Source organism: Leuciscus leuciscus (genome assembly GCF_965113295.1).
Source record: "Leuciscus leuciscus genome assembly, chromosome: 4".
NCBI lineage: Eukaryota > Metazoa > Chordata > Actinopteri > Cypriniformes > Leuciscidae > Leuciscus > Leuciscus leuciscus.
In genome coordinates, this window is record NC_138728.1 from 48,421,110 (window position 1) to 48,437,375 (window position 16,266).

At 38.0% G+C, this 16,266-nt stretch overlaps 1 protein-coding gene across 1 annotated transcript in view; it reads left to right on the forward strand.

Annotated features, from left to right (window-relative positions):
- The first annotated feature begins 644 nt into the window (after nucleotides 1–644).
- LOC309496972 (protein NLRC3-like) overlaps nucleotides 645–16,266 on the forward strand; it is a 45,565-nt gene continuing 29,943 nt past the window's right edge. Inside the window, exons 1-4 of the mRNA XM_082167177.1 lie at nucleotides 645–824; nucleotides 9,904–10,185; nucleotides 10,293–10,385; nucleotides 12,943–14,740. Coding sequence (XP_082023303.1) covers nucleotides 9,924–10,185; nucleotides 10,293–10,385; nucleotides 12,943–14,740 — 2,153 coding nt within the window. The 5' untranslated portion in view covers nucleotides 645–824; nucleotides 9,904–9,923. The remainder of the gene's footprint in view (nucleotides 825–9,903; nucleotides 10,186–10,292; nucleotides 10,386–12,942; nucleotides 14,741–16,266) is intronic.

A 16,266-nucleotide genomic window follows, 5' to 3' on the forward strand; every position in this document is an offset into this window, starting at 1 on the left:
TGTTTATAGCGCTGGAAAATGACTGTGCTGATTGGGAACAGGTGCTTGTGATCAATACTCAGGTGAGAGTGAACGCTGAGTGGTGGATGGGACCGAGCTTGATTGGTCCCTGACAGTGTTTGACGTCACAGAAAATTCCCATGATGCAATGGGAATCACAGTTATTTACTGTAAAGAGAAATAGCAGTATAATACTGGGTAATTTAAAGTAAATAACTGTAGAAATTATAGAAAAGTCTAACAGTGTGTATTTCTTTATACTTCAGTCCAAGTTCAAAATAAAACTCCATGAACCGCTCCATTGTTAACGTCTGAAACACTGATTAAACAGGAATCAGTGAAATCATGAAATCTGCCGCTGGTTACAGCAATGCCACTCTGACTGAAGATGCCAATGAGAACAACGACATCTGCCAGCTGATACTGCTGTAACAGTGGATATCAATCATGAGGATCATAGTTGTGCAGCTTCAACTGTTATATATGCAAAACATGACTGCTGTTCAGGAAGATCACAGCAACAACCTAGAGTCTCCGAGGGCTTTGAAATCAGGCCAAAAAAAACCTAACAAAAAAACAGGAAAAAGCTTTGAAGGCAATGCCACAAGTCCAGGCGTTTAAAGAAAAAAGTCACAACTCCATTTGAAAAACTGGTTCTGTTAGTTTTCTGAAAAAGTTCTGGTTTAACAGGTTTGAGTTCAGGAGAAAACAACTCCACAGTCCTTTATGAAAATGCACGTTTAAAGGAGTTTCAAAGTAACTTCTGCTCATGACAGTTCAAGTTCAGTGGAGGAACAAGCAACACCACATCGTCATTATTCATGGTTAGTAAATACTACTTTATAAAATACTAATAGATATAAATTTAAAAGTGTCATGTATCCATTCACATTGATCTAGACTTAATAAACAGCATTGACACATTGTTTATACAGTTTTGTTTTATTGCTTAGCACTAGCAGCGCTGCCAACTTTTGAGTTAAGCTTGTTGTGAGAATTATGGAGTGGTATTTATTGTTTGAATTTTGTAATAAATTTGAATTTGAAAGCTGAGACTTTGTTTCATATCAGGGTAATCTGCTCTGTCTTGTCTGTCAGAATCAGTGTCTTTGCTCTGTGATTTTTCACTGCGTGAGAATATGGTTGTGTAACGCGAGTAAGTGTGAGAACAGTGTCAATAGCGTGAGTCTCGCACTGAATGTCTGAGAGTTGGCAGCACTGGCACTAGTCTAGACTTGGAATTAAGCTTTTCTCCCCGAATCACGGACGTGAACACCATGAGATGCCATGAGATCTCTTATTTATTATTATTATATGTCAAGACATAGCAGAGAAAAACTATTTACTGTAGAGATGGTCTTCATTCGTCAATACACAAAGGTTGGGCATTTATATGCTGACCAAAGGAACTTACATTATATTTACAAGGTAGAGAAACGTGTTCATGTTTAAAATTTAATGTATATCTCATGCTACACAATCCTCATTCCTTAAAGAGAATACTTCAGTCAACATATGCATCAGAGGAAACTATGCTAGATTGCATTCACATTCCTCTGTGGTTAAAACTAACTCCTCTCACTCCTCTCCATGGCCTTGGCATGTGATGCTCACACACACTTGCTATGCGGATATATGAATGTTCATAAAAATGTTATAGCCATGAATAAAGACTTTTATTTTTTCTAAATTCTCGAGTGCCTTGGCCTTATATGATTTTTGCATGTTGAACTATCCCGCATCAAAGAGCACCGAGATACTGACTTTATACTCCAGTTTGGATCTTGTTCAATCAAATGTTTGTCTTCACTAGTGATGGCCGCTTTCGTCACGTGAATTCTGTAAAAAAAAAAGGCTTTGTTACGTCACAACTGTTTCCAAATGTTTCGATATTTCAATGGTTCGCTGTTGGGGGCCGATCCCAGTAAACCTGTGTTTATGGTTTTTACCTGATCTCAGATCAGTTTTATAGTTTTGTAGACATTTTAATGAGATGTTTGTGTATGTAATTTGGTGATGGACAGCCCTGCCATTCAACAATCTAAACTATGTTTCCTGTACAACAACATTACTCACTGCTTAAAGGGATAGTTCACTTTGAAATTAAATTTTGGTATGTTTTAGCTTACCTCAATTTGCATTTCTATAACTACTACTTTTTTATATGGGCACCATATATTTGGTAAGAATGGTTTTACATGAGAGAGATATGTAGTCAAACCAATGTGAAACTATGTGTACTACTCCTAAGGGTGCAGTAAATGATACTACTACTTCTACTACTACTAATAATAATAATAATACACAGTGTGTATTCATGTTCGTGTAGCTCTACTTACATAAATATCGTTGTGAAAAAAATTCAACGTTGTCTGTTGATATATCGAAATCATATTCCATTGCGATTTCCTGTACGTCTAAATATGTTTAGATCTTCACAGTGAAAGGTAACAATTCCGAAATCTCTGTGTAAACAATGAGTGACGTACATGCGCAAGAGATCACTTCCGGCGCTTGCGCAGACCGAAGCGCGCGCGCCCTCAGATCACTTGGACGTGGCTGTGTACAAGAGGTAAAAACTATATACTGTTAGTTTTCTCACACAAACGGCTCGTTTTGTGTCTTAGGCCATCAATGTGTACTTACATTTACGAGTCATTAAATCATGTTTAATTTGGACTTCTCTGTGCATGCTCTTTGAGGTGGTGACCATAGACCTGCATTATATGACTGACAGACAAGAACGGTTTGACCTAAAAATATCAAAATTGAAACTACTGCGGAAACAAAGACACCTACATCTTGGATGCTGTAGCAAATTAGCTCTATGAAATATTAATAATCAATAATAACTGGTTATAATTGATTATGAATATTTGGATCAGTTAATATAATTAACTTACTGTCGTAAATTAATATTACAATCAATTAACCTGTTTGTCCCGTGAACACTCAGGATTAATTGTTTATTAACTCTAAGAAATGTACATTTCCGGGGCATGGGAAATTTCTTTCTTAATTTACAGTACTACTAAGAGCAGTAGCAAAAATCTATATGATTAGTGACGCCAATTATGAGCTTGAGACACGGACAACTTTACGTGTGACATGAACAAGATTTTATTAACTAGTCTAAACACTTAAACTACTCTAACATACACATACATACATGCATACAGTTTACCAAGGGAAAGAGAGCTGAAGCAGAATACAGGAAAGAAATTATAGCATTGTTTGAAATCATTGTTCGTCAGCAGATCAACAGCCTTGAGCAAACCATCAGTTTAGTTCTAAAACACCCTTCTTTAAAGGGGTAAGGATACTTAACCCTCTGGGGGCTAAGGTGTTTTTGGGGTCCTTGAGATGTTCTGACATGCCCTGACATTTGTGCTTTTTTCAGTTGCTTATAAACATATTAATGGCAAAGGTGTAATTACACTCTATTTAGCACAAACAGGGCTACCATAATATGTGAGTAACATGCATGTACATGTTTGTAATTTTGAGAGAATAATGTTTATGCATGGTTATTGAAAAAACTAAAAACTAAAGTTTCTGAAATAAGGCCACAAAACACATACTAAATATGTGTCAATAAGACTTTTGACTAATGGATGTCGTCGCCTAGAGTTTTTTCTTCAAAATGATGTGAAAATCACCCTGCCTTATCATTCACATAACACAATACATTGATTTCAATTTTGCAATACACTTTATGTTTGGAAAGGCAATATTCGAGTGGGCGTCAACGATCCAATGACACCATCATGCATATTTAGTGGTTCGCACCTGAGGAGACAATGGGGCCCGCATACTTAATGAGCCATTCATTCAGGTGTGTCACCTATAGCCACAAGAAAGAATGCAAGAGCAACAGTTGGAAGCATCTCAATTTTTATTTTTATTTTTCACAAATTGTGCTTGCAGATTGGCCTATAATATCCAAGGAAAACATGTCTAGTAATTGTGCAGTTAATTCTCATACTGTATTTTCAGTTTTGGAATATTTATCCTCTCCCCAAATTTGTCACTAATAAAACACAATAAAAATTATTTAAAGAAAAGGCTTATATTTACCTTTTAATAGTTTGTTTCCCCCCTTCGTAACTCTGTGCTTGGCTGGGGGAGGTTTCTCTGCTGATTGCAAGTGGGGGAGTGAGATGTCTCTCCTGCTGTGGTTCTTTTTGCAGCAGGTAAGAGTGTCTCAGTTCTCGTTGGACCATGTCAAGTTCATCTTTGGTGTTGTCCAGCTGCTGGGTCAGTGCCTCAATTTCAGCTCTGGACACATTCAGTTGACCTTCACAGGCCATGATTCTGGCATCTTTTTCCAAGATTTCAGAATTTGCTGCTTTTAACAGTGACTTCCTTTTCCAGGTCCTCTCTGGTTGTCTTTTCCAACTGCTCTTGTTGTTTAGCAGCTGTCAGTGCCGTTTGAAGACTGTGGATTTCCTTCTGTGACGCCCTTCTGCCAGGGTCCTTGAATCTGTCCTGAGCCTCCATCTCTAGCTGGTCTATGCGGCTTTTAGCATGAGTCAGCTCCTTTTGGGACTCTGTGATCTGGCGTTTGAGGTTGTTTACCTCCTGTTTCGTCGAGTGGGCGTCAACGATCCAATGACACCATCATGCATATTTAGTGGTTCGCACCTGAGGAGACAATGGGGCCCGCATACTTAATGAGCCATTCATTCAGGTGTGTCACCTATAGCCACAAGAAAGAATGCAAGAGCAACAGTTGGAAGCATCTCAATTTTTATTTTTATTTTTCACAAATTGTGCTTGCAAATTGGCCTATAATATCCAAGGAAACATGTCTAGTAATTGTGCAGTTAATTCTCATACTGTATTTTCAGTTTTGGAATATTTATCCTCTCCCCAAATTTGTCACTAATAAAACACAATTAAAATTATTTAAAGAAAAGGCTTATATTTACCTTTTAATAGTTTGTCTCCCCCTTCGTAACTCTGTGCTTGGCTGGGGAGGTTTCTCTGCTGATTGCAAGTGGGGGAGTGAGATGTCTCTCCTGCTGTGGTTCTTTTTGCAGCAGGTAAGAGTGTCTCAGTTCTCGTTGGACCATGTCAAGTTCATCTTTGGTGTTGTCCAGCTGCTGGGTCAGTGCCTCAATTTCAGCTCTGGACACATTCAGTTGACCTTCACAGGCCATGATTCTGGCATCTTTTTCCAAGATTTCAGAATTTGCTGCTTTTAACAGTGACTTCCTTTTCCAGGTCCTCTCTGGTTGTCTTTTCCAACTGCTCTTGTTGTTTAGGAGCTGTCAGTGCCGTTTGAAGACTGTGGATTTCCTTCTGTGACGCCCTTCTGCCAGGGTCCTTGAATCTGTCCTGAGCCTCCATCTCTAGCTGGTCTATGCGGCTTTTAGCATGAGTCAGCTCCTTTTGGGACTCTGTGATCTGGCGTTTGAGGTTGTTTACCTCCTGTTTCAAACCTGTGAGGTTGTGGGCCAAGAAGATAACCTCAGTCAGATATTTGTGGTCATACCTCTGGTTTGAGTCATCTGTCATTAGTTGTCTTCCCTTGTTTTCCAGTTGCATTTGGCTCTTGTGCTGAAGGTCATCAGCAGCCATGGGTAAAAGGGTGTTCTTCAAAACACCTAGCCAGTCCTTTTGGCCTGCCATCTGGGCAGTTAGGCTGAGCATCTGCAACATTCTGGCACACTTGTGGTGAGAGTAAGGGCAAGGGACTAATGCAAGATCAAACAGAATTTGGAGCTAAAGGCAAAGTGAGACAGCTAGGTGTATAATGTACAGCTAGGTTTTGCCAGGTGTGGTTAGCAAGTAAAATGTGTACCTGATTATTACTATCTTAGCTGCAAATAGCAGGATGCTCAGATTTGTGTGGATCTGAGTGGCTTTGCTATTTAATAAATGACTTAAGATGGTTCTTATGGTCAAATTATTTTTCAGAACTTACTGATAGCATACAACAGGCTTGATCTCTGAACAAATGAAGAAGAGAAAGAAAGAGGAAGAGGAGAGCTTTCCGATTAGATTGTGTCTATTAGTGGTACTCAAAATTATGCCATAGCAATCGTCTAGATTACTTGTGTAGCTGGCTCATAAAATTGAAGCAACTGTTGAAAATAAACAAATCAAGAAGGAAAGTTGTCTAGTTACTTTTGCAGTTTTATGGGGAGATAAAACCACACTAGAACAAGAGGGTAAAAAAATTATAATAATAGATGACTTCTATTATGATTAAAATGAATAAAAACACTTAAAGAAGTGATTAAAACAGCAGAATGATCTAGTATTGGGAATAATCAATAGCACTTATGATCAACCATTAGATTTGCTTAGGACATCATTTTATAGTTGGTCACAGCTGCTGCGTGTTCAAGACCATACCATGTGTTGTCCCTCCATAAAGTTTAGTCAATGTGCCAATGAAAGTTCCCAATAACTATAAAAATTCTTCTCTAGCTAAACAGTTTACATGTAATTAAGTTTAGAGTTAATTAACAAAATAACTGCAAATTTAGCTGAACAGCGTTCAGTAAGGAATGCACCTGAAAAGTGCAGGTGAAATTAGATGAGAAGAATTAAAGTTAAGGAAAAAGAGAGTGAGAATTCAGAAACCAGAAATGGGGTTAAAGGAAAATGGTTTAGATCACTTCACACTGCATACACACAAGCTGTAGTTAAAGGTGAACTAAGTAACTTTTTTTACCTTAACTGAACAGCTTCGGAGTCATTGGAATGGTTATATTACTTATTTCGGGTTGAATGGTGGTCGTTTCGCACCCCCCTGGTGCCCGTGAGCGGAAAATACGCACTTGCAACTTTGAGCCGGCGGGCCGCCGGCCGCTGCGTCAGGAAGTCTCGCGTGATATCAGGTCTCGCGATGTAAACAATTGCTTTACGGCCAAAAGAAATCTGCTAAAATGCTGTCATTATTGCGCTCCCTCACGCTGTCCGAACCCGAATGAAGAAGACGTTTGAAAGAATGTCCCGTCTGCTTTGATGTCGTTGATCTACTAGCCTCTGGTGTCTGAGAATCAACAACGAGTTTTTACAACAGTGTTGTCAAATATCTATTCCGAAGCTGTGGGGGGAGCTCTAGAGAGAAACCTGCGAGCAAAAAGTGAGAATACAGCGAAGAAGTCCCGAAGCTACTGAGTGCTGCTTTAAAGGCTTCATGTAAATGATGCTAACAACTAACTGTTGAAGTTATTAGTTAGCTTAGCCTAAGCTGAAGGGCTGCTAGGTTGGGTTAGCTTAGCCACTTCGGCTGTTTGTTTACAAAATGGCGTTGGAAGGTAACACATGTGCTATCTAGAGTTAGCACTTCCTGTGACAAGTCGTTGTCATGGGAACCAATGCACTTCAGAGTTTCAGTGAGTGAGACACAGTTTTGATCACCAGGTAGCTATGCTTTTTAAATGCACGGATAAAGTTTAGATGAACAACATCAATCTAACTGTAATTTGTAAGGCCTTTACACTGTAAAAAGGAGAGCATCTCCCATATTTACATTTATATAACACTGTACTGAGATTCCTTCATCAGAAACAGGTTAAGCAATACTGCAATTAGAATTCTTCAACCAAAGCAGAATAATCAATTCTGGTACAGTTTATATGCTGCTGAGTTGAGATTCCTTCGTCAAAACAGACTTACGCTTTAATACTGAAATTAGGGTTTCTGCGCTAAAATCATATTAACCTTACACTGATACCATTTGAAAATATGCTTAAATGTGTTAAGACTTTTTCAATTACAGTAGAGATGTCAATTCAAATCATCATTTATCCGCATTTAAACAAGCCAGCAACTAGTGACCTCAATGCGGTATCGCATGTTGTGTCCTATTCTGACTAGAATGATCAAATACACACTTTTAGGTTGACAGTGGTTTAAGCTCATAACCTTTGTTTAATCATGCCCGTATTCTCCACCAATACCGTAACCGCATTAGCTCAAATGATATACAGGGAATTTAAATAATTAATCAGGAATATGATTAATATATATATATATATCATATTACAGTTACATTAAATTATCGAAGCTGAAAATAGATCGATTGTATATATGAATGATCACCACAATGAGTTATGGTTCGTCATTAATATATCAACAGTCTTATTACAGATCGATTATATTAGATAACTTTTAATGGAATTAATTTAGTTATCGAACAATCTGTTCGTCCAGCAAACCGACCGTACGACTTCTTTATCATCTCTCAAGAAAAATTATCCTTCTTACAAACGCAAGAAAGAGTATTTTTTCTGGCCATGAAAAAACAACAACTCTCTGTGTTTATAAAATTAGGTTACTAAAATCATAACCAAAGTAAAGCATGTAGCTAGATCGAAAACATTTCATTGCCTTTTAGTAATGTGAGCATTTAGACAGAAGCAATCAGGAATATATTGGATTTTAATAATTGAAACGAATATAAAATACAGAACACAAACAAATAAAACATTACCAAACTAACACGAATTAAAAAAGGATGAGAGAGAGAAATCAGATAGAGAGAGAGAGGGAGAGAGAGGGAGAGAGGATGAGCGAGAGAAAGTGAAAGCAAAACTGTCAGGATGAATTTTCACAGTTAACTCGTGAGAGACACCAAGAAATCAAATCACCTTAAGCAGGGACAGACAACCTTAAACAAATTAAAAGCTTGATTAAGCTCGATTATACTTGCATATAATCTGTTGTGTTGCTGAGGCAAGAAGGCTCGTGTATGTGTGTTTTGGAGCTGGGCGTCCTTCTTGGGCTTCCGGAGTAAACGGAGTTCGCGGGAAGTTTAAGTCTACTCAAAGTTAAAGTTGCCGAAATTCTTTTGAGGGAATCCCGTCCACGCCCCTTTTTGCGGGGAGAGCAAATCATCTCCCGAGATTTTCGAGCAGGAAGAAGTTCCTTTGTCCTGTGGGGGACGCCCACTGGAATGAGTCATGAGGAGATTGGATTGAGCCATTCGGCTCCAGAAATATGAAATGTGTAAAACAATGCACATTACTGCATTCTGCTATCGGAATTCGACTCCGTTAGATTGAGAGAATTACAGAGATATCAAACACGTCATATGAAGATTATAGGAATACAAAGTTACCTAAGATATGCATATTATACGCATTTAAAGATTAACACACGGTTGCATTGCAAACTGCGTTTGAAGCTTGCGAAGCTAGGGGAACGTCCTGCGTCGTGTTGTTCTGGTAATACTCCGAGGTGCCATAAAGTGTCAGAAAGCAATCTAAACCCAGACATGGTGGCTCCATGCCAGTAATTTAGATGCTCGAGAGTCAGGAGGTTAAAAGCTTTAGTAAGCTTAGCAAAGGATGTTTTTTAGAAGAAATGTGCTTAGAAAACACAGAGAGTCCGAATTTGTTAATTCAGAACAAATGAAAGAATGATTCATAGCCCGGACTACAATGCCCTTGAGGTAAGCTAAAACATACCAAAATTTAATTTCAAAGTGAACTATCCCTTTAACTACTGTAGTATGATGCACCATCAAAGAAATCAACTAATTCTAGTATGAAAATAAAAAAAACCTGTCAGATAACTTGTTTAGAGTAACATTACTAGAGCATAGACTGCCTTAATTTTGAGACAACAAATGGCAAAAGTGTAAAAGGGAAAAATTAAAAACAGAGAATATGAGGTGGTAAAGAAATAGAATTTCACAATGACTTTTGGAAATTACAGGGTGAAGCTTGTGCTAAATATTTTGTTGCTAGGTTACTCATTGCTAGCATGTTTCAGATAGATGCCATGCATAGAAGAGCGTTATAGGACCCCTTTAACAGATGAGTTTGGATGAGAGTCCTGATCCGATCACAGCTTCATTTCATAATCCAAATAACATTTGAGCACTTCGGTCAACATGTTAAGAGTGAAACTACTTCAGATCTTTTTCTTTTTATCCCGCAGCTGTGAATCTGTGAAGGGCGATGGCATCTGTTAAAGTTGAAGATCTGCTCAAGAACTCGCTGATGGATCTGGGAAAAGATCATCTGAAGGAGTTTAAATGGCACTTAAAGAATGACAAGCATATATCAAAGGCTGAAATGGAGAATGCAGATATCTTAGACACAGTGGATAAGATGGTAGCATGTTTTGGGACAGAAGAAGCTGTGAAGATCACGGTGAAGATCCTGAGGAATATGAACCAGAACAATCTGGCTGAGCAGCTGGAGAACAATCACAAGAAAGGTAACATTTAATTCACTCTGACTGTTATGTGATTGATTTTTTACCAATGTAATGGTTTGACTTAAACTTTGCTCTGCTGATGTGTTTGTGTGACTTATGTTTCCCAGTGAGTGATCCTCTCTCTCACACACACTCAAGTCAGGCTGAAGGCAATATGAAGACGTCTGCCGCTGGTGGAGCTCATTCAGAAGAGATCAGGGGTAAATAATCCCTGTCTATACATGGAAACAAGAGAAAATATAACAGCAAGCAACAATTACAGGGCCAAGAAGAACAGCAGCAGATCGTATCAACATTTATTAGAACAGACTGTGTAGTCATTTTTTACAAATGGTTAAATGGTTTACAAGAGTCTTAAACCCTGAATTAAAACTTCTACAAGTAACTTCTACATATGCAGCTAACTCTAATACAATCTCATGTCTTGTTTGGTGTGCTAGATGTCAATGGTATATAAATAATATAAGATATAAATATATAAGATAATTTTGGTCAACATGGCCTTAAAGGAATAGTTTACTTAAAAAGGATAATTCTGTCATTTACTCACCCTCAAGTGGTTTCAAACCTGTATGGATTTCTTTCTTCTCCTGAACACAAAGGAAGATATTTTGAAGAATGTCGGTAACCAAACAGTTGATGGGCCCCATTGACTTCCATAGTAGTAAAAAAACAACAACATTCATACAGGTTTGAAACCATTCGAGGGTGAGTAAAGAATGACAGAATTTTCATTTTTAACCCTCTGGGGTCTGAGGTGTTTTCTGGCCCTGGAGGTGTTCTGACATGCTCTGACATTTGTGCTTATTTCTGTTACTTGTGACATTTTTTTCATGGCTAAAGTCTGATTACACTGTATTCAGCACAAACTCTGCTACAATATGTCAGCAGCATGTATGTAAAAGTTTGCAGTTTTGAGATAATGACATTTATGCGTGGTTTGTGAAAATACAAAAAAAAAAAAAAATGTCACTGAAATAAGGCCATGAAACCCATACTTATTATTTCTTCACAAGACTTTTGAAAATGGTATCACATAGCCTAGAATATTTGCTCCAAAACTATGTGAAAATCACCCTGACTGCTCATTCAGATAAGACAATATATTGATTTAAAATTTGTAAGACGTGTTTTGTGTAAGAAAGCTTTATGCGGGAGGCATAAACACATCATTAATATGTATGGTTTTCACACCTGAGAAAGACAAAGACCCTCCTCTAATGGCCCTATTAGGAGCTATCAGGCCCTGTCATTCAGAGCAACCTTGAATGAGAATGAGGAGATTTAAAAAAGAATGGCTTTTTGATTGTTTGGATTTATTTACAACACAACATAATCCAAAGATACAAAACAAATGACAAAAAAGCACATTATTGAAAACAATGATCCAAAGACAGAGACCTTTGTGCCATTTCTAAAAACATTGTACATACCTTTCATTTCCAAGGTGTTTGATTTTCACTTTACCATGTTCATATACAGAGACTCATGTGAATGTTGAAGTCAGCAGGACTCAGTGGCATCTGGTCCCTGTAAAAAAAAAAATAAAAAAAAACTGTGAACATACAACTACGCTAGAGAAAAATATATTGATTACAATATAAAACCATGAAGCCTATTGTTTGGTGCGTTTTGCTTTTCAGACGCAGAGCGCGCTCCAAAATATGAAACATTCAAACGCAGTGCGCGCTCCAAAATATGAAACATTCAAACGCAGTGCGCGCTCCAAAATATGATACATTATGGTTAACATATTATACATATCTACGTTTGAGCAGATATCCACAAACACAGTAACGGTTCAACTGCAATGTGAAGTTTATGCAACAATAACATTAACTAATAATTAAGAATTTCTTACCTTACATCTTTCTTGTCTTCAAATCGCGTTCTTCTTCTTCTGAGTTAAATCCAATGTAAGCTCACGGCGTGTCTTCCAAACTCGACGAAAAGCAGAGACTTTGGTGCTTTGTTTTTGAGGTAACGAGCGCGTTCGTGTGAGGCGTGGACGATTTGCATGTCAATCTCTTTTTGCACGTGTGGGCGTGGTCAAATTAAAAATAATGAGCAAGCGCTTGAGAAACTGGACATCTTGTTGGTTTTATACAAATTACTTAAGCAGAGAATATTTGTTTTCAGTTTGAATCCGATCATTTAAAAGTACACACTTAAATGATTATAAAGGTATATGGCTCATAAATGTGAGACAAGTATTCGCTGAGTTTTGTTTCAGTTTATAGACGTGCTCAAGAAAAAAAAGTTCAGCGAGACGGAGAGGCAGAAAGCACACCCTGTTTATTTTCTTTATTTTACAAAAGCACAATGTTTTGATTTGATTGTAAGTGGACACATACAAAAGTAGACATCTCACAGATTCTTTTTTTATATTTCTTTTTTCTGTAAGACCATAAATGACAGAGTAATTTAAGTTTATTGTGCTACAATGTGAAGAAAATCCAGCAAAACGCGGGGCGCGTTTGACGACCCCAGAGGGTTGAGTGAACTATTCCTTTAAGTTGGTCTGAGTCCAATAGGGAAAATCCGATAAATCCAATTCCAATTGCATTCAAATATTAATCAAGGCATTTCCATCATTTATGTCGTCAACTTCAGCATAATCAATGTAAGATGTGTATGTAAACACTATTGCAGTAGTAGTATGGTTCATTTGAATAGAGTAGATGCAGGAATTTTAGAAAAACACAATATCTTACTCTTTGCTGACTTTTCTCCTCTTTCTTAAATGCTCAACTGCAGATGATAGAGAAGCTACTCTTCATGATTACCCAGAGACCAGCCTCACACTGAAGAACAAATTAAAACGGGACTACGAGCGGATATTGGTTGGTAATTCAGAGACGGGTCATAAGGAATACCTGAACAATATTTACACTGATTTATATGTGGTGGAGAATGAAACTGGAGGAAGAGTGAACGACCATGAGGTGATTCAGATCGAATCAAATCGCAACCGATTGACTGCCAAGGAGAAGCCAATCGTGTGTAAGGACATGTTTAAAGTCCAGTGTGACACCGATTGTCGAAACAGAAAAGTGCTGACAACGGGAATTGCAGGAGTGGGAAAAACTGTCTCTGTCAATAAATTCATCTTTGACTGGGCTAAAGGAACAGAAAATCAGGATATAACCTTCATATTTCCACTTCCATTCCGTAGACTGAATTTGATTAAAGGAGAGTGCAGTCTCATGGGACTGCTCAACAAATACTTCTTTAGTAGTCCTGAAGACTTGCCCTCTCTTCCTCAAGGTGATGGTAAAGTTATGTTCATCTTTGATGGGCTGGATGAATGTCGCTTTGCTCTGAGCTTTAAAGAAGATGACATATTTACAAATGTAAATGAAAAAACAACAGTGAGTAAGATAATAATAAACCTTATCAAGACACATCTGGTTCCCTCTGCTCTCATCTGGATCACATCCAGACCAGCAGCAGCCAGTCTGATACCCCGTGGCTACATTGATCAAGTGACAGAGGTGCGAGGATTTAACGATGAGCAGAAAGAGCAATACTTCAAAAATAACAGCAGTCCTGAGGTTGCTGGAAACCTCATCAGTCACATCAAGAAATCCAGGAGTCTGTACATCATGTGCCACATCCCCGTCTTCTGCTGGATCTCTCTCATTGTTCTCCAGCCTCTACTGGCTCCAGAGAGCAATGACAAAACTCCCACAACTCTCACAGGGATGTACACAAGCTTCTTAATTTCTCAGAAGAAACAGATGGAAGAAAAATACTGTGATGAGTCCGAACCTAATTCCCATGCAGTGTCTTTTGAACAGATTATTCTGAAGCTTGGGAAACTGGCCTTTCAACAGCTGGAGAAAGGAAACCTGATTTTCTACAAAGAAGATCTTGAGGAATGTGGATTAGATGTCAGTGAAGGGTCATTGTACTCTGGGTTATGCACTCGAATGTTTCAGGAGGAAAAGGATTCAACAAGAAATGTTTACAGCTTCGTACATCTCAGCGTACAGGAATTCCTTGCTGCTCTTTATGTGTTTATGATGGGCAAAAATGAGAAAGCTGACCTATTTCTTCAATCCTGGAGAGAAAAACTGACATGGAAACTGTCCAAAAAGCCACTGTTTCAGCTTCATAATGCTGCAGTCAAGAAAGCTTTACAGAGTGAGAATGGACACCTGGACCTTTTCCTTCGGTTCCTCCTGGGTCTGGAGTCCAATCAGAGTGACCTGAAGCGATTACTGCCAGGACTGGAACAGAAAACAGGGGACATGAAAAACACTGTTAACTATATCAAAAAGAAAATAGAGAAGGAGGAATCAGTAGAGAGGATCGTCAATCTCTTCCACTGTCTGAGTGAACTGAAAGATGACTTTGTGGAGGAAATCCAGAAGAATCTGAGCTCAGGAAATCTTTCAGCACAGAATCTCTCCTCTGCTCAATGGTCTGGTCTGGTGTTTGTGCTCCTGATGTCAGAAGATACTCAAGAGAAGTTTGAACTGCAGAAATACAGAAAATCTGATGAAGCACTGGTGAGACTGCTGCCGGTGATCAGAAACACCAGAAGAGCACTGTAAGAGTCTCCTTTACATTCATTTATAAACACTGTTAGTCTTTTGTAATTGCCTTAATTTTAAATGAGTGACTTGCTGGCCTAGAATGATGAATAAATGTATTGTGTGTGAAAATAAATACTGGTTTGATGTTTTATGAAGAGATAATTGTTTAAGCTTGGCTGAATAATTATCACCCCGAAAGAACAATTACAGTGCTTTACAACTATAGAACAAAAAGAGTTAAATAAACTTATCACTTCATCTAAAACAACAACATGTTTATTAGATCCTATACCAACTAAACTACTGAAAGAAGTGTTATCTGTAGTGGAAGAGCCTCTCCTCAATATTATTAACTCGTCTTTATCTTTAGGTCATGTTCCAAGAACATTTAAACTGGCAGTTATAAAACCTCTCATTAAGAAACCACAATTAGATCATAATAATCTAGCAAATTATAGACCCATTTCAAATCTTCCATTTATGTCTAAAATATTAGAAAAAGTGGTGTCCGCTCAACTGGGCTCTTTCTTGCAACAAAATGATATCTATGAAAAGTTTCAGTCTGGATTCAGACCGCATCATAGCACTGAAACTGCGCTCGTTAAAATCACAAATGATTTACTTTTAGCTTCTGACCAAGGCTGTATCTCAATACTAGTTTTACTTGATCTTAGTGCTGCGTTCGATACTATAGATCACACAATACTCTTAGATCGACTACAAAATTATACTGGTGTTCAAGGACAAGCACTAAGCTGGTTCAAATCATACCTATCTGACCGCTACCATTTTGTCTATTTAAATGGAGAAAAATCGATCATAACTCCAGTAAACTATGGAGTGCCGCAGGGATCTGTATTAGGCCCTCTGTTATTTTCAATATATATGATGCCACTTGGAAATATTATAAGGAAACATGGAATTAGTTTCCATTGTTATGCTGATGACACTCAAATATATATTTCATCACGGCCGGATGAAAACGCTACATTTTCCAAATTGACAGAGTGTGTTAAAGATATAAAAGATTGGATGACGCGTAATTTTCTTTTATTAAATCCAGACAAGACAGAGGTAATACTTATCGGTTCAAAAAACCGCCCACAAAACCTCGCACAATACAACTTTAACATCATAGGATGTCCTGTTACTTTATCCTCTACAGTAAAAGACCTGGGTGTTATACTCGATTGCAACCTGTCTTTTGAAAATCATATTTCTTATGTTACAAAAACAGCCTTTTTCCACCTTAGAAACATTGCTAAGCTACGTAATATGCTATCAGTTTCTGATGCAGAAAAGTTAGTTCATGCATTCATGACCTCGAGACTGGATTACTGTAATGCTTTATTAGCTGGTTGTCCTGCATCCTCAATAAACAAGCTACAGTTAGTCCAAAATGCCGCCGCTAGAGTTCTTACGAGATCAAGAAAATATGATCATATAACACCGATTTTATCATCACTGCATTGGTTACCTATAAAGTTCCGTATTAATTACAAGGTATTGCTACTGACTTATAAAGCCCTAAACGGCTTAG